Source organism: Strix aluco, chromosome 17, assembly GCF_031877795.1.
Source record: "Strix aluco isolate bStrAlu1 chromosome 17, bStrAlu1.hap1, whole genome shotgun sequence".
NCBI lineage: Eukaryota > Metazoa > Chordata > Aves > Strigiformes > Strigidae > Strix > Strix aluco.
In genome coordinates this window covers 904,733-928,698 of record NC_133947.1, presented here as the reverse complement: position 1 = coordinate 928,698, position 23,966 = coordinate 904,733, and the positions used below count along the sequence as shown (strand labels likewise).

Sequence of the window (23,966 nt, the reverse complement as noted above, 5' to 3'; positions counted from 1 at the left end):
GCTGAGGGTGCTGCAGCTCCTCCAGCTTGCTGGGCTGGTGGAGATTGCCCAGAGGAAACTTTGGAGGGGTTAGTTCTGCTCCCAGGGGAGCCTGATATAAATGAGATCTTTGAGACCAGGATCTCAGTTTCTCCTGCAGTTTGATGCCCCTTCCTGTCCCCCATCACACTCTGCACTGTTTGCTCCCAGGCAAACGTTGCTACAGGAGTAAATTATTGCAAACGTTGCGTGCAAAGGTTGCGGCGGGGCTGGGAGCACCACTGCCGGGCTCTGGTACACTCCTGCCTTGCGACCGCAGGCAAACCCCTTCCTCTGCCGGCTCCCTCGCGAGCAGAGAGGAGAATCCCTCACCCACGAGAGAAGGAAAAGCTCTGGACCCGGAGCGGAGGGGGTTCTGCTGGCAGCCGCCCCTGGGGAGCAGCGTTTCTCCCGATAAAAGTACATATGCTTGGGAGGGCGGTTTGGGGAGGCCTCGTCACTTCAGATTAGGCTGTAGCAGGCGTATCCTGTTTTCTAGGAAAAAGAGGATTTTGTGGCCAGCTTTGTTAGAGAGGCATTGAAGATTTTTCTTTGTGTGCCTTTGCATTTGAAGTTTACAGGCGGGTAGCTGCAGACTTTCTAGATGTTCTGGGTACACAGATGACACTTATTTTTAACCTTATTTTTATTAGAGGTTTGTATCATGTGGTCCTGCCCAGCCCACAGGAAGGGCTAGAAACTTCATGTAGGAGGGATAACACTTCCTATCTCTGTGTAAACAGCAATTCCCCCCAGATGGAAGAAGCCAGCCCAGCCGTAGGGGAGCCTGGAGGCTCTATTCCCACATGTGGCAGCAGGATGAGGCCTTCCCACAGCAGGGACAGACCTTGCTTGCAGTAGCCACAGCCCTGACACCGTGCTGCGGGGTGACACAGCTCTGCCCCGGGCTCGGGAGAGCTTCTCTGGGGACCAGTGGTGAGGAGCGGCCGGTCACTGGGAGCTGTAATGGAGCGGAGCTGGAGGAACTGGTAGAGCTGGTGGAGAGGCTGGTGGCCAGTGTGGGGCTGGGGCAAGGGCTCAGGCCACAGAGCTGCTGGCGGAAGAGGAGGACACATCCCGCAGGACGTGCTCCGGTGGGGTCCTGCAGTGAAAATGGTTGTTGCTGCAGGCTGGGGAAGCACCGCTGTGCCGTGGGCTGTGTGTCCACCGACACGGGAAACCCCGAAGCCTGAACTCGGCAGGAGTGTCTCCGCTGGCTTCAGTGAAAGGAAAAGTTCCTCCTGCTCCCTGCCCCAGGGTCGCTGGAGGAGCTTGCAACTGTCTGGGGTGATTTAATGGTGCTGGCGCTTCTCCCTGCCTGCTAGAAGTCTAAACAAGCACTTAGCCGCAACTGGGGGCTGGGAATGTGGGACCCACAGATCCAGAGGTGACAAGGTTGCACTGCTGACGGCTGGAGGTAGTGACACGTGTTTGCTCAGTTATTTGTCCAGCATCTCCAGGCACGCTGCTTCTGAAACACGGAGCTGGTCCTGGGTCGCACACTTGGGTGCAAAGCAAGAGACGGCGGGTGATCGGAGCCAGAGCAGAGCTCCGGGGAGGGAACGGCGTTGGTTTGCCTGGCCAGGGTGGCAAAGGAGAAGTTTAGGAAGAAATTGGAAGTGGGGCAATGGGGTGGACAGAGGAGAGCTGGGCCTGGTGCCACAACCTGGGGACACTGTGGAGAAGGCAACGGCTGAGCAGCCTACGGTGAGGAGGAGGGTTCAGGGTTGGGAGTGGTGAGTTGTGCATGGAGGGGCTGGCACCGTCCCTGGGAAGCGTCGCAGGGGGAGATGAGGATGAGGAATCACTTCTGATGTGAGTGGGTGCGGCCAGTCCCGACTCTGTTGTGGTGGTGGCAGAGAGTGGCTCTTCCGGCTGGCCGGTCACCGGCTCCGTGGGTTTGCAATGCTGGCGGTTCAGCAGCTGCGAACTGGCTCTTGCTGAAATGCCCGTTTGCAGGGGCACTGGGCAGCCCGGCTGCGCCCGATCGAGCCCCCGTGGCACAGGGGGGGACATGTCCGTGGCACGGCCTGCGCCGGGGGGGTGGCGAGGGACCCCCCGACCTCTCCCCAGCCGCTGCTCCCGGCTCAGGTCAGCCCTGGCCACGCTTCCCAGCTTCTCGCAGCTGCTCCAGTGATGGGGCGCAGGAGCTTTGTCCCCACGGCCACGTCCCACCGCTCCTCCGTGCTGGAGAGCCTCAGGGCTGCCGGGGAGCGGGGCCGGGCAAGGCTGCCGCCTGCAAGCGGGAATGGCAGAGCCCAGCACGGGGTCCCAGAAATGTCTGGCAGGAGCCTAAATATAAAATCCTCTTTAGAGGTACCTTTTTCCCCCGTGAGATGACACACAGACTCTCTTGATTGTTAAGAAATAAACTCACAGCTTCTCTCTGGTTGTGTGTGGCAGAGATAGGGAAAAGGATCAGGGTTTGGCTCATAATCTGCCCAGAGCTGCTTTGTTTGGTACCAGGCCTCTCTCAGAAAGAGTGTGCACAGGCCCGCGCTCCCGAATTAAATGATAACTGAGGGGAAGAGAGAGAAAGAGGGCGTTTCAGCCAGGCGGGAGATTGATGGCAGGTCAGCGAGGCCAACAGAGGCAGGAAGGTTTCCGTAGAAAGGGAGAGGAGCCCGGGGATGCGTGGAGCAAGGGCTAATTCCACCCTAACAGCACCCTAGAAACTCTCTGGGCACAACCTGGAAAAGCATCTCGGTTTTCCAAATCTGGAAAACCAAACTGGAGTAACATCTATTTGCTTGGTTTTAATCTACTCAGCCGAGTTGCAAATTAGCTTTAGGTTTATGCAGTGTGTGTTTATTTGAACTGTAATCTCCGTGTTCCCCAAGGTTTATCCAGACCAGATTTCTGGGTTTTTTTGCACGGGCAGCCACATTTTTCACGCGTTGTGTTTCGCGGGGACGGAGGGGTGGTCTGGGGGAACCTGCTGTACAGGCCGCGGGCTGGTCCAGGCGCTTCCCGCAGGGTTCGGATGCTTTGGCTGACTCACTCATTTTCCCTCCTGGCCTTGAAAACTTATTTCTATCACACCGAGACAATCATATTCCTTCTTACTGTCCCACAGTTTTCTGCTGGATCTAGAAGTAATAGCGAGCGAGCAGAGATTATACCCCACGTGGACTCTGGATGCTTTGTCTTGGGCAGGAGAGGCGCAGAGTGTTTTCCTCGTCCCCAGCACAGCCCCTGCGAGTGTCTCCGTACGGGAAAAGGAAAGAACAAACAAACAAAAACTGACTGTAAATCTTGGGGGGGGCTTTGTCTGCCCATGCCGCGCTGCACGGGGCACAGTGCAGCTGGAAAGCCGCTGGGCAGGGGGGTGGCTTGGCAGGGTGAGGGCTCTGCCCGGTCCCGGGGTGCCCCTTCTCCCCCGGGGGGGGCTCCTCTGCCGCCCGGGCTGAGCTCCGGGGGGGGCTCCGAGGGCCGAGCCCCGCAGGGATGCTGAACCCCGGGGGGATGCCGGGCACTGGGGGTGACACCGGGATGCCGGTGGGTACCCGGAGGTGGGGAGCCCCGGGAGGGTGAGAGACAGCGCAGGGGGGCGGATTGTGGAGCCCCGGGGACAGGATGCGGCGCACCGGGGGGGGGATGCGGGGCCCCGGGCGATGCAGAGCAGTGGGGGGTTCTGGGGCGTCGGGGCTGCGGGGGATGCCCGGGGTGGGGGGGTGCGGGGCACTGGAGGAATGCGGAGCTGGGAGGGGGTACCGGGGCGCCGGGCGTGCGGAGCGGCGGAGGGGGGGATGCGGAGCCCCGGGGGGTGCGGGCCCCAGGTCAGTGCAGAGTCCCGGGGATGCGGGCCCGGGTGGGGGGGGGGTCGGGCGGGTGCGGGCCCTGTGCTCCCCTCCCCTCCCCCGCCGTGGGGCGGCGGGGGCGGCGGCGGAGGAGGAGGAGGAGGGGCTGCCCAGCACGGGCAGGGTTAAAGCGCCATGTAACCGGAGCGCGGGGCTGTCGGGGGCCGGCCGGGGCGCGGGCGGTGGCGAGCGGCAGCGCGGCCCCGTTGGACGGCGCGTCCCGCCGCGGCGCAGGTGAGCGCGGGGCCGGGGCCGGGACCGGGCGGGGGGCGCCGGGAGGGCGGGGGGGGGGTCGGGGCCGGGCCCGGGGCGGCGGTGCATCCTCGTGGGCGGCTTTGTTGTGCGCGGTGGCGGCGGCGGGGGACAATGGGGCGGGCGGGGACGCGGCACCGGGAGCGCCCCGGCCGGTCCCCGCGGCCGGTTCCCGGGGACTCGCGTTGCTCCGCCCGGGGGGCTCGGGGGAAGGGGCGCCGGGCCCCGCCGCCACTTGTTGCCGGCGCTCGGCTCCGGGAGGGTTTGTGGAGGGGGGGTCGGTGCTCCCCCAGCCTCGGGCCGGGCTCCCGCCGGTCCCGCCCGCCCCTCCGGCTCCCGTCGGAACTTTCGGAGTTTCCCGCGGAGGCCGCGGCCGCGGCCCCCGGGGGTGCGTCCCGGGGCTGTCACGGCGGGGCCGGGGTGGGTGTTGGGGACCCCCCCTGCGCCCCCGCGATGCCGGGACGGGCCGGGGCCGCGGGGCAGGAGCCGAGCCCGGGGTCGCGGCGGGAGCACGACAAACCCCGGGAGCCCCGGGGCTGCCGTCGGTGAACCAGCAAGTGATGGCTTCGGGGCGGGGAGGGTTTGGGGCGGGTTTGGGGTTACCCTGCCCGTGGCTCGGCGGGCCCCGGGCAGCACCGCCCCCCCGCCCCCCCCCCAAAGGCAGGGGGGCACGGGGAGGGCTTCCGGGAGCCCGGGATGCGGCGGCAGCGCTGCCGGGGCTGAACACCTTTGTTTTCGGTTCTTGGGGCAAGGATCTGTCAGCGCATCTTGATTTTTTTTCTTTTTTTTCTCTTCTCTATTCGCAGGAAAGCAGCTCCCGGCCGGCGCCTCGGGCGCGAAGGCTCCCCGGGGCTTGGGGGGGGGCGGCCGGAGCCGGGGCGCGCTCAGCTGCCGGGCACCGGCCCCGACGGCAGGTACCGCCCCGGGGGCAGCGGGGGGGCCCGGGGGCAGCTCTGCCGACATCCTCCTCCTCCACAGCCCGGGGAGAAGCCGCGGGGGGTGTGTGTGTGTGTGGGGAGAACGTCGGAGACAGAGAAATGAACTCCGGGGTGGCCGCAGCGTGGGGCACAAGGACCGGGATACCGGGGGAGGGGGCAGCGGGTGGGCACCTGGGGCGAGCGGTGATGCTGCACCCACGCCCCCGCGGGAGGGGGCCAGGGGAAGGAGCGAGGGGGCTTAGAACGTCGCAGCAGGACTTGGCTGTTCTGCCTCTGCCTCCAGTTGCCTAATTTTGAATGAAATGAGGAGGAAGGAGCCGGGGTGTCCCAGCCCCCCCGCCCTGGGGAGGGCTGGGGGCTTGAGCCCCGCTGTACATGGCCGGGGGGGCGGGGAGAAGGGGACAGCGAGGTGTCACAGTCATCTCTTCACATCCTCTTGTGCAGGGGGAAGATGAAGCAGTGACCGCTGCGGACTCAGGACCCGCCACCGCTGAGCGAGACCCACCTGCGCGACGGCGGAGCCCCCGCAGCCCCCAGCCCTGCCCGCAGGCAGCACCGGGCCGGGCCCCCGCTCCTGCCCGCCGGGCCCGTCCCTGGGCGGGGGGCTCGGAGGGCCGGCGGGGCTCCCCGCGGCGGGACACGGCCGAGATGAGCATGGTAAAGAGCCTAGAGCGGCTGGAGCAGCGGCTGGCTGTGATGGTGGCTGCCCAGGAGACTTCTCAGGCCTGGTCTTCACGGGGAGAGGAGGGGCCGGTTTGTTTTTTGTTTCTTTTCTTTCAACCGGGCTTTGCTGAAAGGCAGCGGGCGCCGTGCTGGAGCCTGGGGGTGGCCGCCGAGGGCTGCTGCGGGCCGGCGGGGGAGCGGAGCGGGGCAGGGGGGGCAGGAGAGGAAACGGGGGGAAAATGGAGGGAAGTGCCGGAGCGCGGGAGCGGTGAGAGCCGGAGAGGGGCCAGGCACAGGAAACGGGCAGGGGAGGGGAGAGCCTGCCCTTCTTAATGAGCATATCTGCCAAAATGGGCTCCCTTTCTTACTAAACTGCCAACCCAGCAACTCTTTTCTTCCCAGGATTAGAGGGAAATGTTCGGTTTGGGGCGAGTTAAAGGCCATTTGTGTGCGCGATGGCCCAGAGCCCTCGGCAGGAGCCAGCCTGGAGGGAGCAAGCCCCGGCCATTGGGGTCCTTTATTTCTTTTTGTTATTCAAACAGGGCTTGGGTGATGGCTGCCATCCCAGCCATCACGGAAAAGCTTCCCTCCAGCCTTTTGATATGCATGTGCCCCTGTCTGGAGGCAAAGTCCGGCTGTCTCCCCTGCCATCTCTCCACCTCCTGGGAACACGCACCTGATAAGGCCCGGCCTGTTTCCTCAAGAAGGAAAACTGAAGCCGGGCCGAGCCAGGCTGGGGGAGCAGCCCTGGCCCCGGGGGGCAGCGGGGGCCGCAGCCACGGCCCTGCCGGGACGCCCCGCAGGTGAGCGCAGCCGCTCGGCCCGCTCGGGGCCGGCCGGCGAGCGCGGCCGGGCAGGGCCCGGGAAGTCTCTCTAAGCAGTTAATACTGTGGCACGGTCTTTAACCAGTTTGGCAAACCTTAAAGAAACTGGTATTGCAAAACTAGGGCGGGATCCGGAGTCAGCGGGTTCATTGTCTCGGTGGGGTATGGCTGCAGGGCACGTCCTGGTCACCAGGCAGTGCCGGGGCTGCCGCTAGTGCCAGTCTCTTGGGGAGCTTGGAGCAGCGGAGCTGGAATTCTGCATTATTTTATTCTTCGTGGGTTCTTGTGCGAGGCGCAGGGCTGCAGTGCATGCCTGTATGTTTGCCGTGCGTTAAGCAATGCAAACACTGCGGTGCTGTTTTTCTCCTCCTCCCGTGAGACAGAACATGTGAGGGGAGTGCTCTGGTTCTTATTATTTTCGTAATGCCCTGTGTGCACATGTTGGTGTGCGTTTCTGCGAGGGGAGGCGAGGACAAAGAGCTGAGCCTTCCTCCCGAGCAGGACGTGGAGAGGCTTGTGAGGACGGTGGCTCCTGCGGGAGATCCCGGGGGCCGGCGGGCAGGACGGTCCCAGGCGCGTGGCTCTGTTTGGTGCCAAAGGCAGCAGAGGAGGAATGGGGATGGCAGCCCCGAGGTCTCGGGGAGAGCGAGACTTTAACCAGCTTTGCAGTTTGGGCGGGTGGGATGTGCCCCTTCCCGCTGGCGTGTCAGGGGATGGTGACGGGATGTCCTCGAGTGATCTCGGGTGGTGCGGCCGGAGAAGTGCAGGGAGTGAGCTGTGCCTGTGCTCCTGCGTGCACGCCGCTTGCACCCCATGGGCCAAAACAAAACACCCGTGCTTACACCAGTGCCTGCGGCCGGGCCCCTGTGCCGGTGGAGCTGGGCCATGCGGGTCCCCAGCTCTGCCAGGGAGCAGTTCCACCCAAAGCGATCTCTTTTTTTTTTTTTTTTTTCCCCCCACTTTATAATTGGAACAAAGATGGTGTCGGAGCTCCCTGAGCACGTGGCAAAGCTCAGCCTGGCACATCGGGTGCTCAGTCCTGGCTCTGTGTCCTGGTGGGGGGGACCTGGCTGCTGTGTCCCCCTCCCCTGGGTCCCACCCCCCGGCTCAGGGCTGGCCGGGACTCACTTGCCCCGTTGCCTGCTGAGGGCTGGCCGTGCCATTTTGAGGTGCAAGTTTGAACCTCCTGGGCTCGGGCTGAGGCTCTCAGGCAAGCTCCTGACAAAGGACCAAAGGCAAAGGTCTTCTGAAGGTCCCGGGGGGGGGCTGGGAGGTGGCCATGCCTGCTCATGCCCTCCCTGGATCTCAACAGCCTCGCACTGCCCCATCTCCCCGTCCCCAGCCTCTCCTCTGGGTCACCCGCACGCCCAGAGCAGCGTGTCCCCTCACACCTCGCTGGGTGGGTTCCCAAGTGAGAGTCACTAATTTTTTTGGGTGAGATTTGCTGTTTTCTGTGGCAGCATCACTGCTGGCAGTGACTGCTGCTGTTCTGCAGCATCGCAGCTGGGGAGGGGGAACAGACTCTGGAGGAGCTGGACCCAGCTGTGCTGCGCTGGGATGTCTGAGAGCATCCGGGGCCGGTGGGTGTCCGTGGGGCCAGTGGGTGTCCATGGGGCCAGCATGTGGGACTGGCTGCCCGGGCCGGGGGCAGCCCGGCGAGTCTGGGCAGCTCCCAGGAATTGTTGGCCGGGTCTGGGAGCAGATGTGCTGCAGCAATGGGATTTCTGCACACAGCTGTAGGGGTTTATGCAGCTTTAGACCCCCTCCGGTGCCATTCCTCTGCTCCTCGCTCCCTTTGTGTCTGTGGGGGGAGGCAGGACGGCACCCATGGGCTCTGCCTGGGGAGGTGGGTGCTGAGCACCTGCGTTCCTTCGTGTTTGGAAGTTACCAGAGTTTTAACGCTGCCCTCGGCATCCGAAACATCAAACCCAGACTGGTCTTTGTTTGCCAGAGGTGCTGACAGATGATCTCAAAGCAGAAATCTCAATTGTTAGGGAAGCAGTTGGAGGCGATGTGGGGCGAGAGCAGCGGGGCTGGAGCCCGGGGTCTCTTTGGGGCTGGGGGGGAGGTGTCACTTTTGCACCCTGACAGGGCCTTGGGTGGGTAAAGCCCTGCTTGCTCCTTAGCTCGTGGAGCCGAGTGACGTGTTCCTGAAATGACTGTGCTGGCGAAGGGGCAAGTTGCAGCACAGATCCATAGCCCAGCAATGAGGCAGCTTCGTTAGCGTAGTCCCAGGTGCCTCTGGGAGAGCCCGGCGGGGTTCCACTTCCAAAAACAGGATCCAGGGAGGGCACCCGAGGGAGGGCAGAGGCGAGGTGTCCCCTTCTCTCCTGGGGGGACGCCCGACCGGGCTTTATCTGTGCAGCAGCAACCCCCCCGGGGTGGGGGCTGTGTCCCCGTGCTCCAGGGCAGGGGGTGGTGCTGCCAGTGCAGACCCCTGCCCTGCCCCTTTGCCCTGGGGTGGGGGAGCCAAGGCCAGGGTGGGGGTGGGGGGCAGGAATTTTCTGTCTTTGGGGGAGTTTACTCACTGCAGGCACCAGGACTTTGCCCCCCATGGCGAGCTGTCGGCCGTGTCCCGCTGCTGCTGTAACAGCCCACCCAGTGCTGGGTGTACTGGGCGTGCTGGGCAGCCAGAGCACAGCCTGGGGGGGTGGGATGGCCCCTGGTTTCTGCAGGGTGGCTGCGAAGGGCAGGTCCCCTCTGGACAGGGTCTTGAGCAGTGGCTGGGACCACCAGCCTGGGCTGGGCAGCACCAAGCCCTGGAGCGCTCCGTGAGGCTGGAGAAAAGCCCCGGTGCTTCCCTAAGGACACGGTGTGTCTGGGGCCGCTGTTCGCTGGAGCTGATGGATCCTCAGGGCCACCACATTTGTGAGGAGGTTTTGTCCAGGTGCCCGTTAGCTCCCGGTACCATTCGAGATGCGTCTCTGGTCAGAGCCCTCTGCTGAGGGCAAGGAGTTGGTGCTGGCTTGAAGAGCTGCCGGCTTTGCCTTCCTGGGGGCTTTCTGCACAGCTCAATCTCCTTTCCGCTCTGGCTTCTACAGGCGACCATGAAAAAGGAGAAGAGCCACGGCCGGGATGAGGCGGACTGCAGGGCAGAGCTGATCCTCATCAACGGGGACTGCGCCGATCCCACTAACGACGCCCCCACCCTCGCTCTGGAGGCGAGTGGGAAGCCCAGTGCTCCAGGTGGGGCTCGTGCCCGGGATGTGCCGGGAATCGCGGGGCCAGGGATCTCCCAGCTGCCATCCCGAGGGCTTGCGAGGGGCTGCAGCATCGCGGCCGTGGCCGGGCTCCCTCCGTGACTCCGCTTTCCGGCGGCATGTCCAGGCCACAGCGACAGGCCGTTGTGGAAACGGGGGTGCTGGCTCTGCCCCTTGGTGGTTGAACCCTCCGAGAGAGCCCCCACCAGCCCGAGGGGGTGCAGCACAGCCCCTGGGGTCCTGGGCCCCAAATCCCACCTCTTGCGTTCATGAGGTCCTGCTTTAACTGTCCAGCTGACAAGCCCTGAACAGCGGGTGTAGGGATTCCTTACGCCGCTGAGCTTTCAGGACCAAAAAAAGTAGATAAGAAGGTCCCTACGCTTGCTATTGGGGTCCCTCCCAGTTTTGGGGGCAGGTGGGAGATCTGGGACTGCTGGTGTCAGCAGCATCGCCATGGGCAGCCTCGGGGGACACCCCTTGTCTTCCTGCTCCTGGCCACGTTTCTCCAAGATGAGATTTTGGTCTCTTCAAATTACACCTCGCTGCTGGGAGCTGTCGTGGGCGGGGGAGCAGCTGGTGGAGCCTGAGCCCCCTCTGCCTTGTCCCTGTGCAGACACCGGGGGCCTGGGGCTGCCGGCCCTGAAGAGCAGCAAGCGGGTGAGCGAGGGAGAACTCTCCAAGGAGGAGCTGGACTGGCCGCTCGCGCTCGCCGAGGCGCAGGAGGTGGGTGCTGCCCGTGGGCTTTGTGGGCTGTTTGCAGATGCAATATTCATCTGCAAGCGTGATGTTTGTTTTCATTTTTGAATTCCTGGTTTACATGACGTCAGCAGCCGTGGGAGGGCGTGGTGCGTGACGCAGCGATGCCCACTGCGTGTGGCAGCTGTCTAATCGTTATTACACTGATATTTTCTTTAAAAAGTCTTGGCCGTACTGACGGACCGAAGCGCCTCGTGTCTCCCAGTCTCAGGCTGGCCCACTCTTAGCTGCTTTGGGGCTGGATCCCCGGTTTTCCCCCCTCTCCTTTTGTTGACTAGGTTGACAAACCTCCAGGGTCTGGAAGCGTTTTTGAACTTCTGTCTGTAGTGTTTTGACTTTGAAATAAAACCCCGAGGTTGGAGATCTGCCTGTGATGGGGCAGCTTCCAGAAGAAAGAGCCATAAATCCAACTGGGGCGAAAAATTCTGCTTTCCCCCCTCTCTCGGGTTCAGGGACTCTTCACTTGCAAAATCTCATTTCATTTTGAAACTCTGTTACGCCGGATGCAGGAAACCTGCCTGGGTTAGACCCTGTAAACTGCGGCTGCTGAAACCGCAGGGGAAGGGCTGCCCTGGGTGCCTCTGCGGGGCCGGGCTGTGGGGGGAGCACACCCCCACCTGCGTGACAGCACCCACGTGTGTGTCAGTGGGGTGCTGTGCCCGCGATGGCTGCTCTGCCAGGGCCCGTGGCTGTCCCGGTGGCCAGTTCTCCTGGCTGCTGGCCCCCCCCGTGGCCGTAGCTGCGGGGAGGAGGGTGCAGGAGGGAACAGTCGAGGATGCTGGAAACAAAAAGTTGATGTAATCAGCTGGTGGTGGGCCCCTGCCCTCTGTGCAGGGTGCTGGGGGTGCAGCAGTGGGTGCTCATCATGCCTCTGCAGCCCAGCAGAGATGCCGGGAGGGACACGGTTGCACCAAGGGGCTCAGGCCGAGGTGCCTCCCGCAGCCGGGCCGCGCTCCTCTTGCTTCCCCTGGGGCCACCGGGAGTGCGGGTGCCCCTGGTGCCCCCGTCCCCGCCTCCGTGCCGCCGCACCTCTCTGTTCTGGTTGCAGGTGCGGCCCCGGGGCAGCGCCGGGTGGGAGAGCAGCCTCAGACAGAAGCCCCCCGTCCGCCTCATCTTCCAGGCAGGGCAGACCCGGCACGAGATGAAGATCAAGGAAACGAACAGCGTGGAGACTCTCCGGGACCTGCCAACTCCCCTGCGGGTGAGGGTCTGCGTGGGGCTTCCCTGGGGCTTCCCTGCGGCTCCGGAGACCTGCTGTGCCCTGGCCAAGTGGCTTCAGACGTGGCTCTGGGCCTCAGTTTCCCCTGTGAGGTGGGGGGGTGTGCGCTGTTGCTTGCCCCTGCTATGAAGTGGGTGCTTTGAACACCCTGGGCTGAGCTGGGGAGAGGAAAAGGGAAGAGAGCAACTGGTGCACCCTTTTCTGTGTGGTTTGCAAGTAGGATCTGAGCAGTTTTCCCTTGGATGCCCCAGTGTCTGTGCGCTGCTCCCCAGCTCACCCGCTCCAACCCCCTGAGGGGTGGGGGTGCCATGGGACAGGTCTCTGCTCCCCCCAGCCCCTCTCCCCACCCTCCCGCCACGCTCACGCTCCGCTCCCTCCCCGGCGCAGAGCTCCAGACGGCGCCTGGCCACGTCCGTCCCCATAACCACCATTGACCTGACGGAGGAGGACTCGCGGGACTCGCTGCAGAGCAGCAGCACCCTCTCCGGCAGCAGCTCCCAGGAGGGGCAGAACGGCTCCGCTGACCTGGGGGCCGAGGAGCCCGAGAGCAGGGACGCGGGGACAGCGCTGGAGTACCAGGTACAGGGGGGTCAAACTCTGCTCCTGCACCGAGATCCTGCACTTGGGGTGGGGATGAACCTTCCTGGCTTGTCCCAAGCCCTCTGGAAACCTCGCTGCTGCTTCTCCCTCCTCCTCCTCCTCCCTGCCTGCGCTTCCCTGTGTGTCCGGGTGCAACAGAGTGTCTGTGTCCGTTGGGCAGCGGGGTGGGTGCTGCTCCGGGGGCACCTTGCTGCAGGTGGGTGCTGTGCAGGGACCAGCCCCTGCCTGCGCCACATGTGGGGCTGCAGAGCCTCTCCGGGCCCCTGAGAGACACGTGCGTGGCACACGCCGGGCTGGCAGCCGGGCCCTGCCCCGCCGAGACAGGCAGTTGCATGTGCAGAAAATGTTTCTGTTGGGGGATGCTGGAGAGAAATGGAGCTGCAGAGAGTGATTCAGTTGCCTGCGGGCGTCAGGGCAGGGCCCGAGACTTGCAGGAGCTGGGCAATTGCATCTTGCTGCATAATTAGGTGCCTAATTGTGGAACAAAGCTGGGAAGGAAGGCTCTGCAGGAGGAGGGGACTGCTCCTGCGCGAGGAGCCTCTCTGGGCACAGCACTGTGCCAGCATGGCCCCGTCAGGCTGCCGCCCTTGCCATGGTCACACCAAAATTCCCAGCTCTTCTTTCTCTTCTCCCTGTCTTTGCTCTGCCCTGTTTCTTGCTCTCCCCTGTGGGCACAAGCAGGGGGTGGGTGCCCTCCCCCTGGGGTGCAGGCAGAGGAGCTGAGCTGTGAGCCCCGCAAAGGGGCTTCCTCGTGCCACGGAGCAGCCTCGTCTGTTTGGGGAGCAGCCTCGGTGCAAAGTCCTCCGTGTGGCAGGCAGGACACGTGGCATCCCCCGCCCTGCTTCCCGCGTCCCTCGGCCTGGGCCGTGGCTCGGCAGCATGCGGCGACCAGGCCTCTCCCAGACAAACATGGCTGTGGTGGGTGAGGGGGTCAGGAGATCTGTGCCCCCTGGCGCTGCTGCCCGCCTGCCTTGCCCGTTGCTGTCACCGGGGCTGCTGCAAGCCCTTCTGCCTGGCCGAGCTGCTGGATTGTGTGTGTGAGGGCAGGAAAGGGCGTCGCGGTGTTTGCAGAGACCCCGGGAGCGCAGGCAGGAGCAGGCAGGCACGGGGCGCTGGTGCTGGGAGGGCTGTGCAGGACGCAGCACGCGCCGTGCCGTGCGTGCCAGGCGCTGGGCCTGGTGTGGGGCTGGCAGAGCTCAGACCTTCCCCCGAGCTGGGAGCCAGCGCTGCCGGTTTGTGGAGGGAGGGGGGTGCAGCTTACGTAGATCATCGCACGTTCGCTCCAGCGAGTGACACAATTGGCAGAGCAGCTCTGGGGGGCACCCAGGGGCCGTTCCCCCACGTGGGTAGAATGGGGGGGGTGGGTCTGTGCTTTTGGCTGATCCATGTTGTCCTCTTGCTTTCAGGATGGGAAGGAGTTTGGAATCGGGGAGCTTGTCTGGGGAAAAATCAAAGGTTTCTCCTGGTGGCCTGCGATCGTTGTCTCCTACAGAGCCACGGCCAAGCGCCAGGCCGTCTCGGGCATGCGGTGGGTGCAGTGGTTCGGAGACGGGAAGTTCTCTGAGGTAAGCCCGCTGCCTGCCCCTGCCTGCGCCTGCCTTTGCCCGGGCTGACCCCACCTCAGCGCACTGCTGCGTCTGTCCATCCCTGGGGCTGCCTCTGGGGTGTGTGTGTTCCTGGCTGCAGCCCCCCCGGCGCAGGGACCCTGCCGTGAAGTGCAGCCTGGCGCTGGCCCACTCTGCTGCCCGCAGCTACTGACGGGCCACCGCAGGCTGGTGACAGGAGCCGGCACCAGGGACGTCTGCCCGGCCCCTTCTCAAGGTTTTGCCCAAGACCTGGTCTCCAGGGCTGCGCCCATCGCTCCCTGCCTGGTCAGGGGTCCCCTCCCAGAGCCCCGTCACCCCTCGGCCGTCCCACGCCTGCCCTGGGCTGCAGGCAGGAGGGAGGGAAGCGCCGTGCCGGTTGCCTGTGCCGGTTGCCCGTGCGGGCTGTGCCGTGCCGGCAGAGGTGCGGTGCCAGCAGAGGGTGCAAAACGCCCGTCCTAGTTGCGAGTGCAATAAAGCTGACGCTGGGATTCCTCGCGTGGCTGCACAGGCCAGACAAAGCCCCGCAGCGCAGGATGGGCGCGGTGCGAGAGCTGTGTTGGGAGCTGCTGTGCTGTGGGGGGGCTCGGTGCCGCGGGGGGCACGGCTGAAGTGAGGCCCACCCTGCCCTGCCCGCCTGTGGTAAGCTTCTGTCCCTCTGTCCCAGGTTTCTGCAGACAAGCTGGTGGGACTGATGGCCTTTAGGCAGCATTTCAATTCTTCCACGTTCAATAAGCTGGTCTCCTACCGACGAGCCATATACCATGCCCTGGAGGTAACGGCGGGGCAGAGCTGGGGCTGGACAGCCAAGGGTCCAGGCTGGGGGGGCAGCGGGACACAGGGAGGGACGGGCTGAGCCGGCCAAGGAGACGCTTCGCTGTGGCGGGAGGAGATGCCCCAGCCGGGTGTCTGCTCAGCCCTGGCCCCTGCAGAGCTTGGGCAGCGTGTGAGGGGGTGCTCGGGGCTCTGCCCCTGCACATTGCTCTGCTTTGCATCGTGGGACGGCTCTGGGTAACCCCGTGAATCACCTTGAGAGCGATCAGTGAGGGAGCTCCTGCCACAGCCCGGAATTAATCATTTCCCCCATCTGCTGGGGTGGTATGGACAGATGTCTGTAGGAAGCCCCTCCTTTCTCTCCTGGGACTATTTCCAAGTGCAGCCACGGGGCCAAACTCTGCTTATCCTGGGGAATTCAGGAGTAACTGCTGCTGCTCCAGAAACCCTGGGACCAGGCTCCAATGTGTGGGGTCTTGCTGTGTCCTGCTGCCGGGAGGTGTCCTGGGCTGGTGTCCTGGGCTGGTGTCCTGGGCTGGTGTCCTGGGCTGGTGCCGGCTGCCCTTTCAGTCGGGGCTGGCGCTGAGCACCCCGTGAGTCTGATCCCCATCCGGGGGATGTGTCACACTCCGGGTTATGGTGCTGCAAACCCACGGGCACCTCTGCTGCCTTTTCTTTGCTTTTCCTGTCGTTTGCTGGGGAGCTGGGGCCGGGCTGTCCCTGCTCCCAGCTTGGCTGGGGCTGGTGGAGCACAGATGGGCTCGTGGCGGGGAGGGGAGGCACAGGAGCGCGGCCGAGGGCACTCCCAGTGCCGGAATCCGGCAGCTGCCGCTGTGCCTGGGACACCAAGCGTGTGTGGTGGGGAGGGGGCCTGGGCCCACAGCCCGGGCAGGCCCATGGGCTGTGCACGCTGCAGCCTGGCTGCTCCCTGGCTGGGGACCAGCCCCGGTCACGCTGGCCCATGCCCCTGGCCCACGCCGTCCCTCCTCTCTCGGCAGGTTGCCCGCAGCCGGTCGGGGAAGACGTTTACAGCCACCCCTGGGGAGTCCCTGGAGGAGCAGCTGAAGCCCATGATCGACTGGGCGCTCACCGGCTTCAAACCCCTGGGCGTGAAGGGGCTGCGGCCGCCCAAAGCCTCAGGTGAGGCGGTGGCCTGAGCTGGGCTCAGGGCTGAACCTGCTCGCCCTCTGCCCTGGCCACACTGGCCTGGCCCCGAGGTGGCCCTGGGGCTCCTCACTGGGGTCCCTCCCCGAGCAGCATTGCAAAAAGCCAGAGTAGAGCACCCTCCGAGCCATTGGTGCTGGAAGTCAGTGACCTGGAGCCTCGGGCCATGCGTGTGGGGAGCATGGACGGTCATGGGCGGCTCTGCTTTTGGCTGGGGTGGGCCCTGGCCCCGGTGCTCTGGGGAGCTCCTGGGGCTGGAGGCTGGTCCCCAGGGAGCCGCCTTTCCCTTGCAGAGAGCGGGGTGCTGAGGAACGGGACGGAGGAGGTGCTGTCCCTCGAGAAGTTTCCCCCCACCAAGAGGCTGAAGACCAACCCCTGCAACAACAGCAAGGAGCAGCGAGTAGAAGAGGACCAGACCCGGGGTAACGGGCAGCGAGAGCTGGAGAGCGACATGGCCTGGGCCGTGCATCCTGAAAAGCACTGGGAAACCTCCCTGGGAAAGGGCTCAGCTCTTCCCCGGGAGCCATGAGCCTTGGTTTCCAAAGGTGGAAGCTTCTGTGGTCTCGTGTTGCTCACTTGTGCCTCGCAAGACGCCAGCAAACCCAACTGCAAGACGTGGTGCCGCAAGCTGGGGCCATTCAGTGCTCAGCTTGGAAATGATCCGTGTGTTGCTGCTTTGAGCTTTAGTTCTAATATCTCCAGCAGTGAAAGGACGTGGGTTTTGCACCAAAATTTCTAATATGCCCATGGCCTGCCTTCTCTGCGCAAGGCTCGGCAGAGCTGTAGCAGTTTTAATGCAAGAAATAAGGCGTCCGTAAGTAGAGTGCGTTTAAAGTTTGTTACATAAGGAATGATAAATCTCTCTTTTTAATTTTATACAGTGCAAATGGTTTCCGAAGTTACGAACAACAGCGGGAGTCTTGAAGGTAATCAACTGCCCCATCTCTCTTGGGAAGGGGTGTGGGGCGATGCGGGTGCGGGGCGATGCGGGTGCTTGCCGGCAGCACAAGGCAAAGATCGTGGGTCCCTTTTTACCCGCCACGTGTAGAGGGGGAAGGTGCTGTGGCTGCAGGTTGCTGGGCCTCCCTCTGTGTTGAGGGCAGCAGAGTGCCCGGGGGTCCCTGCCCGCGGTGAGTGGGGCTCTCTCTGTCCCACAGACAGCTGTTTGTCCTGCGGGAGGAGAAACCCGGCCACCTTCCACCCGCTGTTCGAGGGGGGGCTCTGCCAGACATGCAGGGTAAGTGCTGCCGTGCGGGGCTGAGCGGGAGCCGGGGCCGGAGGGGTGACTGTGCCAGATCCTGGCCGTGTCCTGTCCCCCGGCCTGTTCTCTGCCCTGGGAGCACCGAGGATGTGCATCTCCAAGCTCTCAGTGTGCACGGCGGGTGGAGCCAAGCCACGTTCTCTCTTCGCCTTCTGAGCACGGCTCCTGATCCTCTGTCCTTCTCTCCTCTCGGCTGTCCTTCCGCTAGGATAGATTCCTGGAGTTCTTCTACATGTACGACGAAGACGGGTACCAGTCCTACTGCACCGTCTGCTGCGAAGGCAAGGAGCTGCTGCTCTGCAGCAACGCCAGCTGCTGCAGGTGGGCCCCGTCTCTGCTCCTCCAGCCGAGCCCCCCACATCACTCCTGGAGAGCCGCAGGGAAGCAGGGTCGTGCGTGGGCCTGGGCAGGGTGCTGTGCTGGTCCCCACGTCCTGGCCCAGGGACAAGTCAGGCTTCACCTCAGTAAGCCCTGGGGAGGATGGCAGGAGCTTCACCCACGCCTGGGTCACCAGCTTGTGTTAGCAGCCCTAAAAACTTGGGTTCTGCCTGGAAAAACATCCTGCAAAACAGAGTGGGGGCTCCGGTTCACGGCCGGGGAGACTCCAGGAGATGCTGGGCTGGCCCAGAGGGGTTTCTGGAGGTGACAGGCACAAGCTGTTGTGGTTTGGGCAGGTGCTTCTGCGTGGAGTGTCTGGAGGTGCTGGTGGGGCGAGGGACGTCGGCCAAGGCCAAAGAGCAGGAGCCCTGGAACTGCTACATGTGCCAGCCCCAGAGGAGCTATGGGGTGCTGCAGCGCCGGCAGGACTGGAACACCCGCCTGCAGGACTTCTTCACCAGTGACAAGGGGCAGGAATACGTAAGGGCTGCGGGCAGGAGAGCCCAGCGCCGGGCTGTGGGGGAGAGCTGCGGAGGGCAGGGCCAACCGCTCAGAACTGCTCAGCCCTCTGCCTTGGTCTCACTCACCCCCCTTCCCCAGGGGTGCTGGGCTCTTGGCCCCACAGATAGAATCATGGAATCGTTTTAGGTTGGGAAAGACCTTTAAGATCGAGTCCAACCATTAACCCAGCACTGCCGAGTCCCACTAAACCATGTCCCTAATGCCACATCTACACGTCTTTTAAATCCGCCCAGGGATGGGGACTCACAGTGCTCCCCTGGAGGTGGGGGGGTGATGCCTGTAGAGCCAAGGTGTGGCCTCGTAGAGCATGGCAGCGCTGCCCAGAGCTGGGCCTTCATCACTGTCCTTTCATTGCAGGCTGCGCCCAAAATCTACCCCACAGTCCCGCCGGCGAAGAGGAGACCTATTCGGGTGCTCTCTTTATTCGATGGCATAGCCACAGGTGAGGCACTGGGAGAGCACCGTCCTGGGATCAGTGGCTTCACGGCCTCAAGCCTGGCTCTGAAAGCTTGGTGGGGAGAAGGGGATGAGGGGCAGGGGCATCCCCGTCAGAAGGGGATGGGGGCAGGGGCTCCCCTTCCTGCTGGACAGGTCTGTGGAGGAGGGAGGGATGGCGGGAGGGCATGGGATGGGAATTCTGCTCACAGAGGTTCCTGCTGCGCCAAGTGCTGTCTCGGGTGGCTGGTTCCTCCGAGAAGCAGGAGCTGTGGGAGCTGTGGGAGCTGTGGGAGTGCTGGTAGCCTGGCCTCGGGTGAAGAAGCGCCTGAAGGCAGCTCGGCTCTGGAGTTCTGCTTTCTGGGAGCAAACCTGCCTGGAGGAGTGGGTCAAAAAGTTTGTTCATCCAGAAGTTCTGTGTGACTGCACCCACCTAGGACATGCAAGAGTGGCCACATCGAGCCTCTGTGCTGACGAAGGAGACTGGGAGCCTAAAGAGAGCAGCGCAGCCTCAGCCCTCTGTCCCTTGGCAGGGTACCTGGTGCTGAAGGACTTGGGCATCCAAGTGGAGAAGTACATCGCCTCTGAGATCTGCGAAGACCCCCTTGCCGTGGGCACCATGCGGCACGAGGGCAACATCACTTACGTGCACGACGTCCGGAACATAACCAAGAGAAACGTGAGCGCCACTTCTGCGGGGCGCCGTGGCTGTGGGGGTCCCACCCTGCCAGCCCTGGGATGGGCTCACCCCCTGCCCTGCTGTGGAGGAGACCACCCCCCACTTGCCTGGCGTCTCCTAACTGGGTCTGTCTTTGCTCTAGATCGAGGAGTGGGGTCCCTTTGACCTGGTGATCGGTGGCAGCCCCTGTAACGACCTCTCCCTTGTCAATCCGGCCAGGAAGGGGCTGTATGGTAAGGCTGCCTTGCCTCTGCAGGGCTGGGTACCCCCGGGGTGCTCCTGGGGTGTGGAGCCACCCTAAGGGAAGTGGTTCAGCCCCCGTCTTCTCTCCTCGGAGCTGCAAATTGTGGGGTGGCACACAGGCTGTCCCCATGCCAGTCGCGGTGGGGAGAGCAGCCAGGCCCCCCTGACCCGTCCCCACTGTGTGCCATGGCTGGTCCCAACCTGCCGCTCCGGCTTTTTCTCCCTTGCAGAAGGAACCGGGAGGATGTTCTTTGAATTCTACCACCTGCTCAACTACGCCCGTCCCAAGGCGGGAGAGGAGCGTCCCTTCTTCTGGATGTTTGAGAACGTGGTGGCCATGAGGGTCAACGACAAGAGGGACATTTCTCGGTTTCTGGAGGTAGGGATTGCCGCCGGCTTCGGGGGAGGCGTCCTCAGAGCAGGAGGCGCTTGCTGGGCTGGGCAGGGTGTGCCGAGGCACTGAGGGTCTGGCTGTGGTTACGCTGGGAAACCCCCGGCCTGGTGCACACGCCAGGAATCAAGTTGTTAGTCTTGGCTCTGGACCCCCTCTGGCTTGCAGCAGGTTAACCCTGAGCACTGGTTCTCTGGGGGCAGGTTTTTGCCAGCCTTGCAGAAAGCATCTGTTCTGAGCAATGCCTGTTATTTCTAGGGAGAGGGAGGTCAGGGACTGGAAAGAATTTTTAACTCTGTGTTAGCCAAGACGGGCTGTGGGTCAGCAGGGACTCCTGTGGGTTAAAGTCCCATCAGAGGCTGATGGTCCTGATCCTGGCCCAGAAAAATCAGCGCTGAAGCATGCTGTGCTGTTCATTAGCTGCTGGCCATGGCTATGGTGTGGGAGCCCACATGGCCAACCGGCCTGAGCTCTGGTGTGGAACAAGGGTCTGTCGGGGCTACGTCCTCAGGAGGATTTGCTGAAGGCTTTCAGTCCCTGCAGGGCAGTGGAGACGGGCTGTCCGTGCAGAAGGCTGAGCCCACACCTCCTCTAACTTTTATTTTTCCCCCTCTTGTGCCCTGCAGTGTAACCCAGTTATGATCGACGCCATCAAGATATCAGCTGCCCACCGAGCCCGCTACTTCTGGGGCAACCTTCCCGGGATGAACAGGTAAATCCTTCGCTGCCGTTTTGAATCTCTCGCTGTAGTTTTGTTTTGTTTCGTGGTGCTTGTGTTGTTCTTTCCCCCTTGGCCCGAAGCCCAGCTCCTGGGAGCCGAAGAGCTGCAGCTCCCGTTGGGTGCATTTTCCCCGCGGTGGTGTGCACAATGATAATGCACTTGCTAATGAGCAGCAGTGAGACTGTGGGAAAAGTGAAAGTGTAGCAGCGTCCCCTGCCCCGGACCTGAAGCCTGTGGAGGGACGAGCAACAGGGCTCGTGCCGGATGCTGCGTGGTGTGTCTGGCTTGGGGGATGCGCTGGCCTTTGTTTTAAGACCCAGACTGATGTGGGGGTGCTGTGTGGCAGCCCTGGGCCCCGGTTTGCTGGAGATGAACCTGAGCAGCCCAGTGCAGCGGCGTGGGGAAGCTCACGCTATGGCAGGCGGCTGCTGCTGCCGAGCACAACTTCTCCAGACTTTTGTTCGCACCTCATAGCAGCCCAAATTCATGGCAAAACACAACAGAAGGACTTGGAGTAGAGCAACATCCAATTACTAGCAGTCCTGCACACCAAACACTCCTAGCAGCAAAAACGAGTTTTTGCACAGCGAATGCCTCGACCAGTAAACACAGACTGGGCTTAAATATTTTCGCTTGTTTATATTTAAATTACCAGTATTTGTTGGGAGTTAAAACTAATTAAAGCTGAGCTAGAGGCATGGAGGTATTTGAAAGTGAAATAGCAATTGCCCAGCCTTTGTCGTGTCAAAAGTGCCGTTTGAAATGGCACTTGAACTTGCTGCTGCCCTGGGCAGAGCAGGAGCGACTGCCTCGCCTTTGCCGAATGCTCTGAGGCCTGCGGGTGGAAAGCGATGTGTGTTCGCTTGCTGGGAAAGAAAATTGGAGAGCTGGTGGGGAGTCCACGCAGCGAGGAGCTTCTGCTGAGCAAGACTAAAACACAGGCTGGGGCTTGAGGGAGCCCCAGGCTGGATGTGGGGGTGGGACAGGGGGATGCTGCGTCCTGGCCGTGGCTGGTGGGCCCCAGGGCAGCCCCCAAGCCTCACCCCCCACTCTCCTGCCTCTGCTCCGCAGGATCTTCGGCTTCCCCCTCCACTACACGGACGTCTCCAACATCGGCCGCGGGGCTCGCCAGAAGCTGCTGGGGAGATCGTGGAGCATCCCCGTCATCCAGCACCTCTTTTCCCCGCTCAAGGATTACTTTGCCTGTGAATAGCAAGCCGAGCGTCCCTCGTCTCTCTGGTAAAGATGCACAGCTCCGCTGCCGTGGCGGGAGAGGGACGGGCACGGCCGCCGGACTCTGCCACGGCACCATCCCTCCCCGGCCATGAGCTGCGGGGAGGCAGCCTGGCCCCGCAGGGAGAGCTGAGGAAATGTCTTTAACCAAAGAACCTGGCAGGGTAACTTTTCTTTCAAGGGACTAACGGCAGTGATATGTAGAAAATGATGGACAAAAGAGCTTTAATTACTCAGCGCAGGATGCTCTATGCATAACTGATGGGACGGGAAGGCTCCTCTGGAGCATGAAATACTCCGTTTTAGCCTAGAGCTGGAAAGTCACAACTTGCTGAGCAGTAAGTGTGGAGGCAGCTGCTGGGATGCTGCAGGCAAACTTGAACTATAGCGAATTACTGCTCTTCCTAAACAAACAAAACCTCTCTTGAAGCAACTGCCAAAAATTCCCAAACTGTAGCAGCAGGTGTAAGGGACCCTGGTCAGGTTACATACACTGAACATGCAGGATACAGAAACCAAATCTTTTTTTATTTTTAAGACTTTTTTTGATAAACTTTGTTGTTTAACGTCTATTGCTGCTTTAAGGCATTACATAAGAATGTGGAGATTCCTAGACCTGAATGTAGCTGAAACTGAACTGTGAGGTGATAGAATTACTTTTCTAGCTAGAACTAAAGAAATACTGTTTTATATGTTTGGCTGTAGTTTACAAATATTCACTACTTCCTTTTTTTAAAGCATCTAAAACTTTTCCTTACATTTTAAAATCCTGCTGAGTGGTTTGAACGCTTACACAGTTACCAGAGCAGGGAGGATTTGGGCTCCAGTGTCCATAAAGGAAAATGTTCTCTGAGCATTCATTTCCCAGATGAATGTGGTGCATCGGCAGGAAGGATAGCGTAGTGGTCAATGTCATCTTCGAAATGCAGCCCCAAATGTCACATACGATGTCACAAACCCGAGCAGTATTGGCAGTGCGTCAGCTGTGGGGCAGGGACAATCCCCCCCCGCACCCGGCAGCGCTGGGGTGGGGGGTGCGGGGCAGGGGCAGGTCCTGGGGGTCTGCGGGCAGGGGCTGTCCCTTCTTCCCTGCCGCCCGTCTCCCCGGGCACGACTGCGCGGAGCTGGGATGCTGCTGGTGCTTGTTACGTGCCCAGCCCCAGCCCGAGAGCGCCTTGGGGGGCTCCTGGGGCTGCACCCCCAAACCAGGAGCTCCTGCGGCCACCGCCACGCTCACTTTTAATTGCCCTCCTGCTCCCTAACTTTGCCGGAGTGATTATCTCACTCTTCATAACGTCCTGGGTGCGCAGCAGAGCCCGTCCCTCTCTGCCAGGTTTTCGTAGCCACGGGGCTGCTGTCCCAGACCGCGTCTCCCAGGGACCCCTGACTCCAATGCACATTTCAATGCACTGAAACAACTCGTGACGTTCCCCCCTCGGTCCCTCTGTCCTCCCCTACGACCTGTCTCCTGGGTCTGGCAGAGTCCTGGGGTGCCTTCTCAAAATCAGGCACGTGCAAACTGTGGTTTTGTGTTGGGCCAACCCTTCAGCCGCTGCCTCGCGAGGTGTTGCACAGCAGCAGTGGGAAATGAGAGCTTCTCTCCCAGCTCCTTCTACCTCTCTGACACGCGGGGACCCCCTCGCACCCCTCTCATGGCGGGTGGAGGACGGCAGCCTCCCCGGAGGAGGGAGCCTCCCATTTTCCACTCTTGCGTGCAGCTTTCCACCCCGCGCCCCTCCCCAGGCTCCAAGGACCGTCTTCTCTTGGTCTCCAGCCCAAGGCTGCGCTCAGGAATGGGCAGCAAGGGAAGCCCAGGTAGTTTAAAGGCTTTTTCCCTTGGTCCTGCCCGGAGGTTACTCTGAAGTGTTCCCAAAGGGGTTTGTTCTCAGTGACATAGTTAAGAAAACGCTGGAGAAGGCCAAGCGCTCTCCTCCGCGTCACCCCTGGCACGTGCGACGCGCTCGGGGACAAGTCGCACCCTCTCGCCACCTTTGTCACCTGCTCCGTGGGTGCTGGGGGTGTGGGAAGCTCGTGGGTGCTGGGGGCCGCCCGCCCTTAAGCCTGGACCTCTGGCACAACACTAATTCCTCTGCCCAGCCCCGGAGCCCGACGCGGGGCCTTGGGGGTGACGGTCGTCCTCTGCCTTGGGATCCCCTCGTGGTTTTTATTTTTCTAAACCGGGCTAACCCGTAACCTCCACTCCATGGCATCTCTCACTTCATACTCCAGATCTCACATCCTTTCCTATCTGATCAAAAGGAAAATATAGACGGGGAAAAAAAAAAGGACTTGGGGAAAGTAAACAAAGATAA

At 62.3% G+C, this 23,966-nt stretch overlaps 1 protein-coding gene across 3 annotated transcripts; it reads left to right on the top strand.

Annotated features, from left to right (window-relative positions):
- The first annotated feature begins 1,665 nt into the window (after positions 1-1,665).
- On the top strand, positions 1,666-23,626 carry DNMT3B (DNA methyltransferase 3 beta). Of its 3 annotated transcripts, none has more exons than XM_074843169.1 (21): positions 1,666-1,725; positions 4,877-4,984; positions 5,453-5,761; positions 9,537-9,681; positions 10,309-10,418; positions 11,500-11,652; positions 12,058-12,249; positions 13,677-13,835; positions 14,521-14,628; positions 15,626-15,767; positions 16,085-16,213; positions 16,673-16,717; positions 16,949-17,028; positions 17,261-17,373; positions 17,727-17,910; positions 18,310-18,394; positions 18,825-19,066; positions 19,209-19,299; positions 19,540-19,688; positions 20,327-20,412; positions 21,493-23,626. In XM_074843169.1, the coding sequence occupies exons 3-21, from the start codon at positions 5,657-5,659 to the stop codon at positions 21,632-21,634; spliced, it is 2,460 nt and encodes an 819-aa protein (XP_074699270.1). In that variant the 5' UTR covers positions 1,666-1,725; positions 4,877-4,984; positions 5,453-5,656; the 3' UTR covers positions 21,635-23,626. The 3 variants fall into 3 exon arrangements, with proteins under 3 accessions (XP_074699270.1, XP_074699271.1, XP_074699269.1); XM_074843170.1 differs by lacking the exon at positions 1,666-1,725 and adding an exon at positions 3,927-4,052 and having other exon boundaries at positions 18,921-19,066; XM_074843168.1 differs by lacking the exon at positions 1,666-1,725 and adding an exon at positions 3,927-4,052.
- The last annotated feature ends 340 nt before the right edge of the window (positions 23,627-23,966 follow it).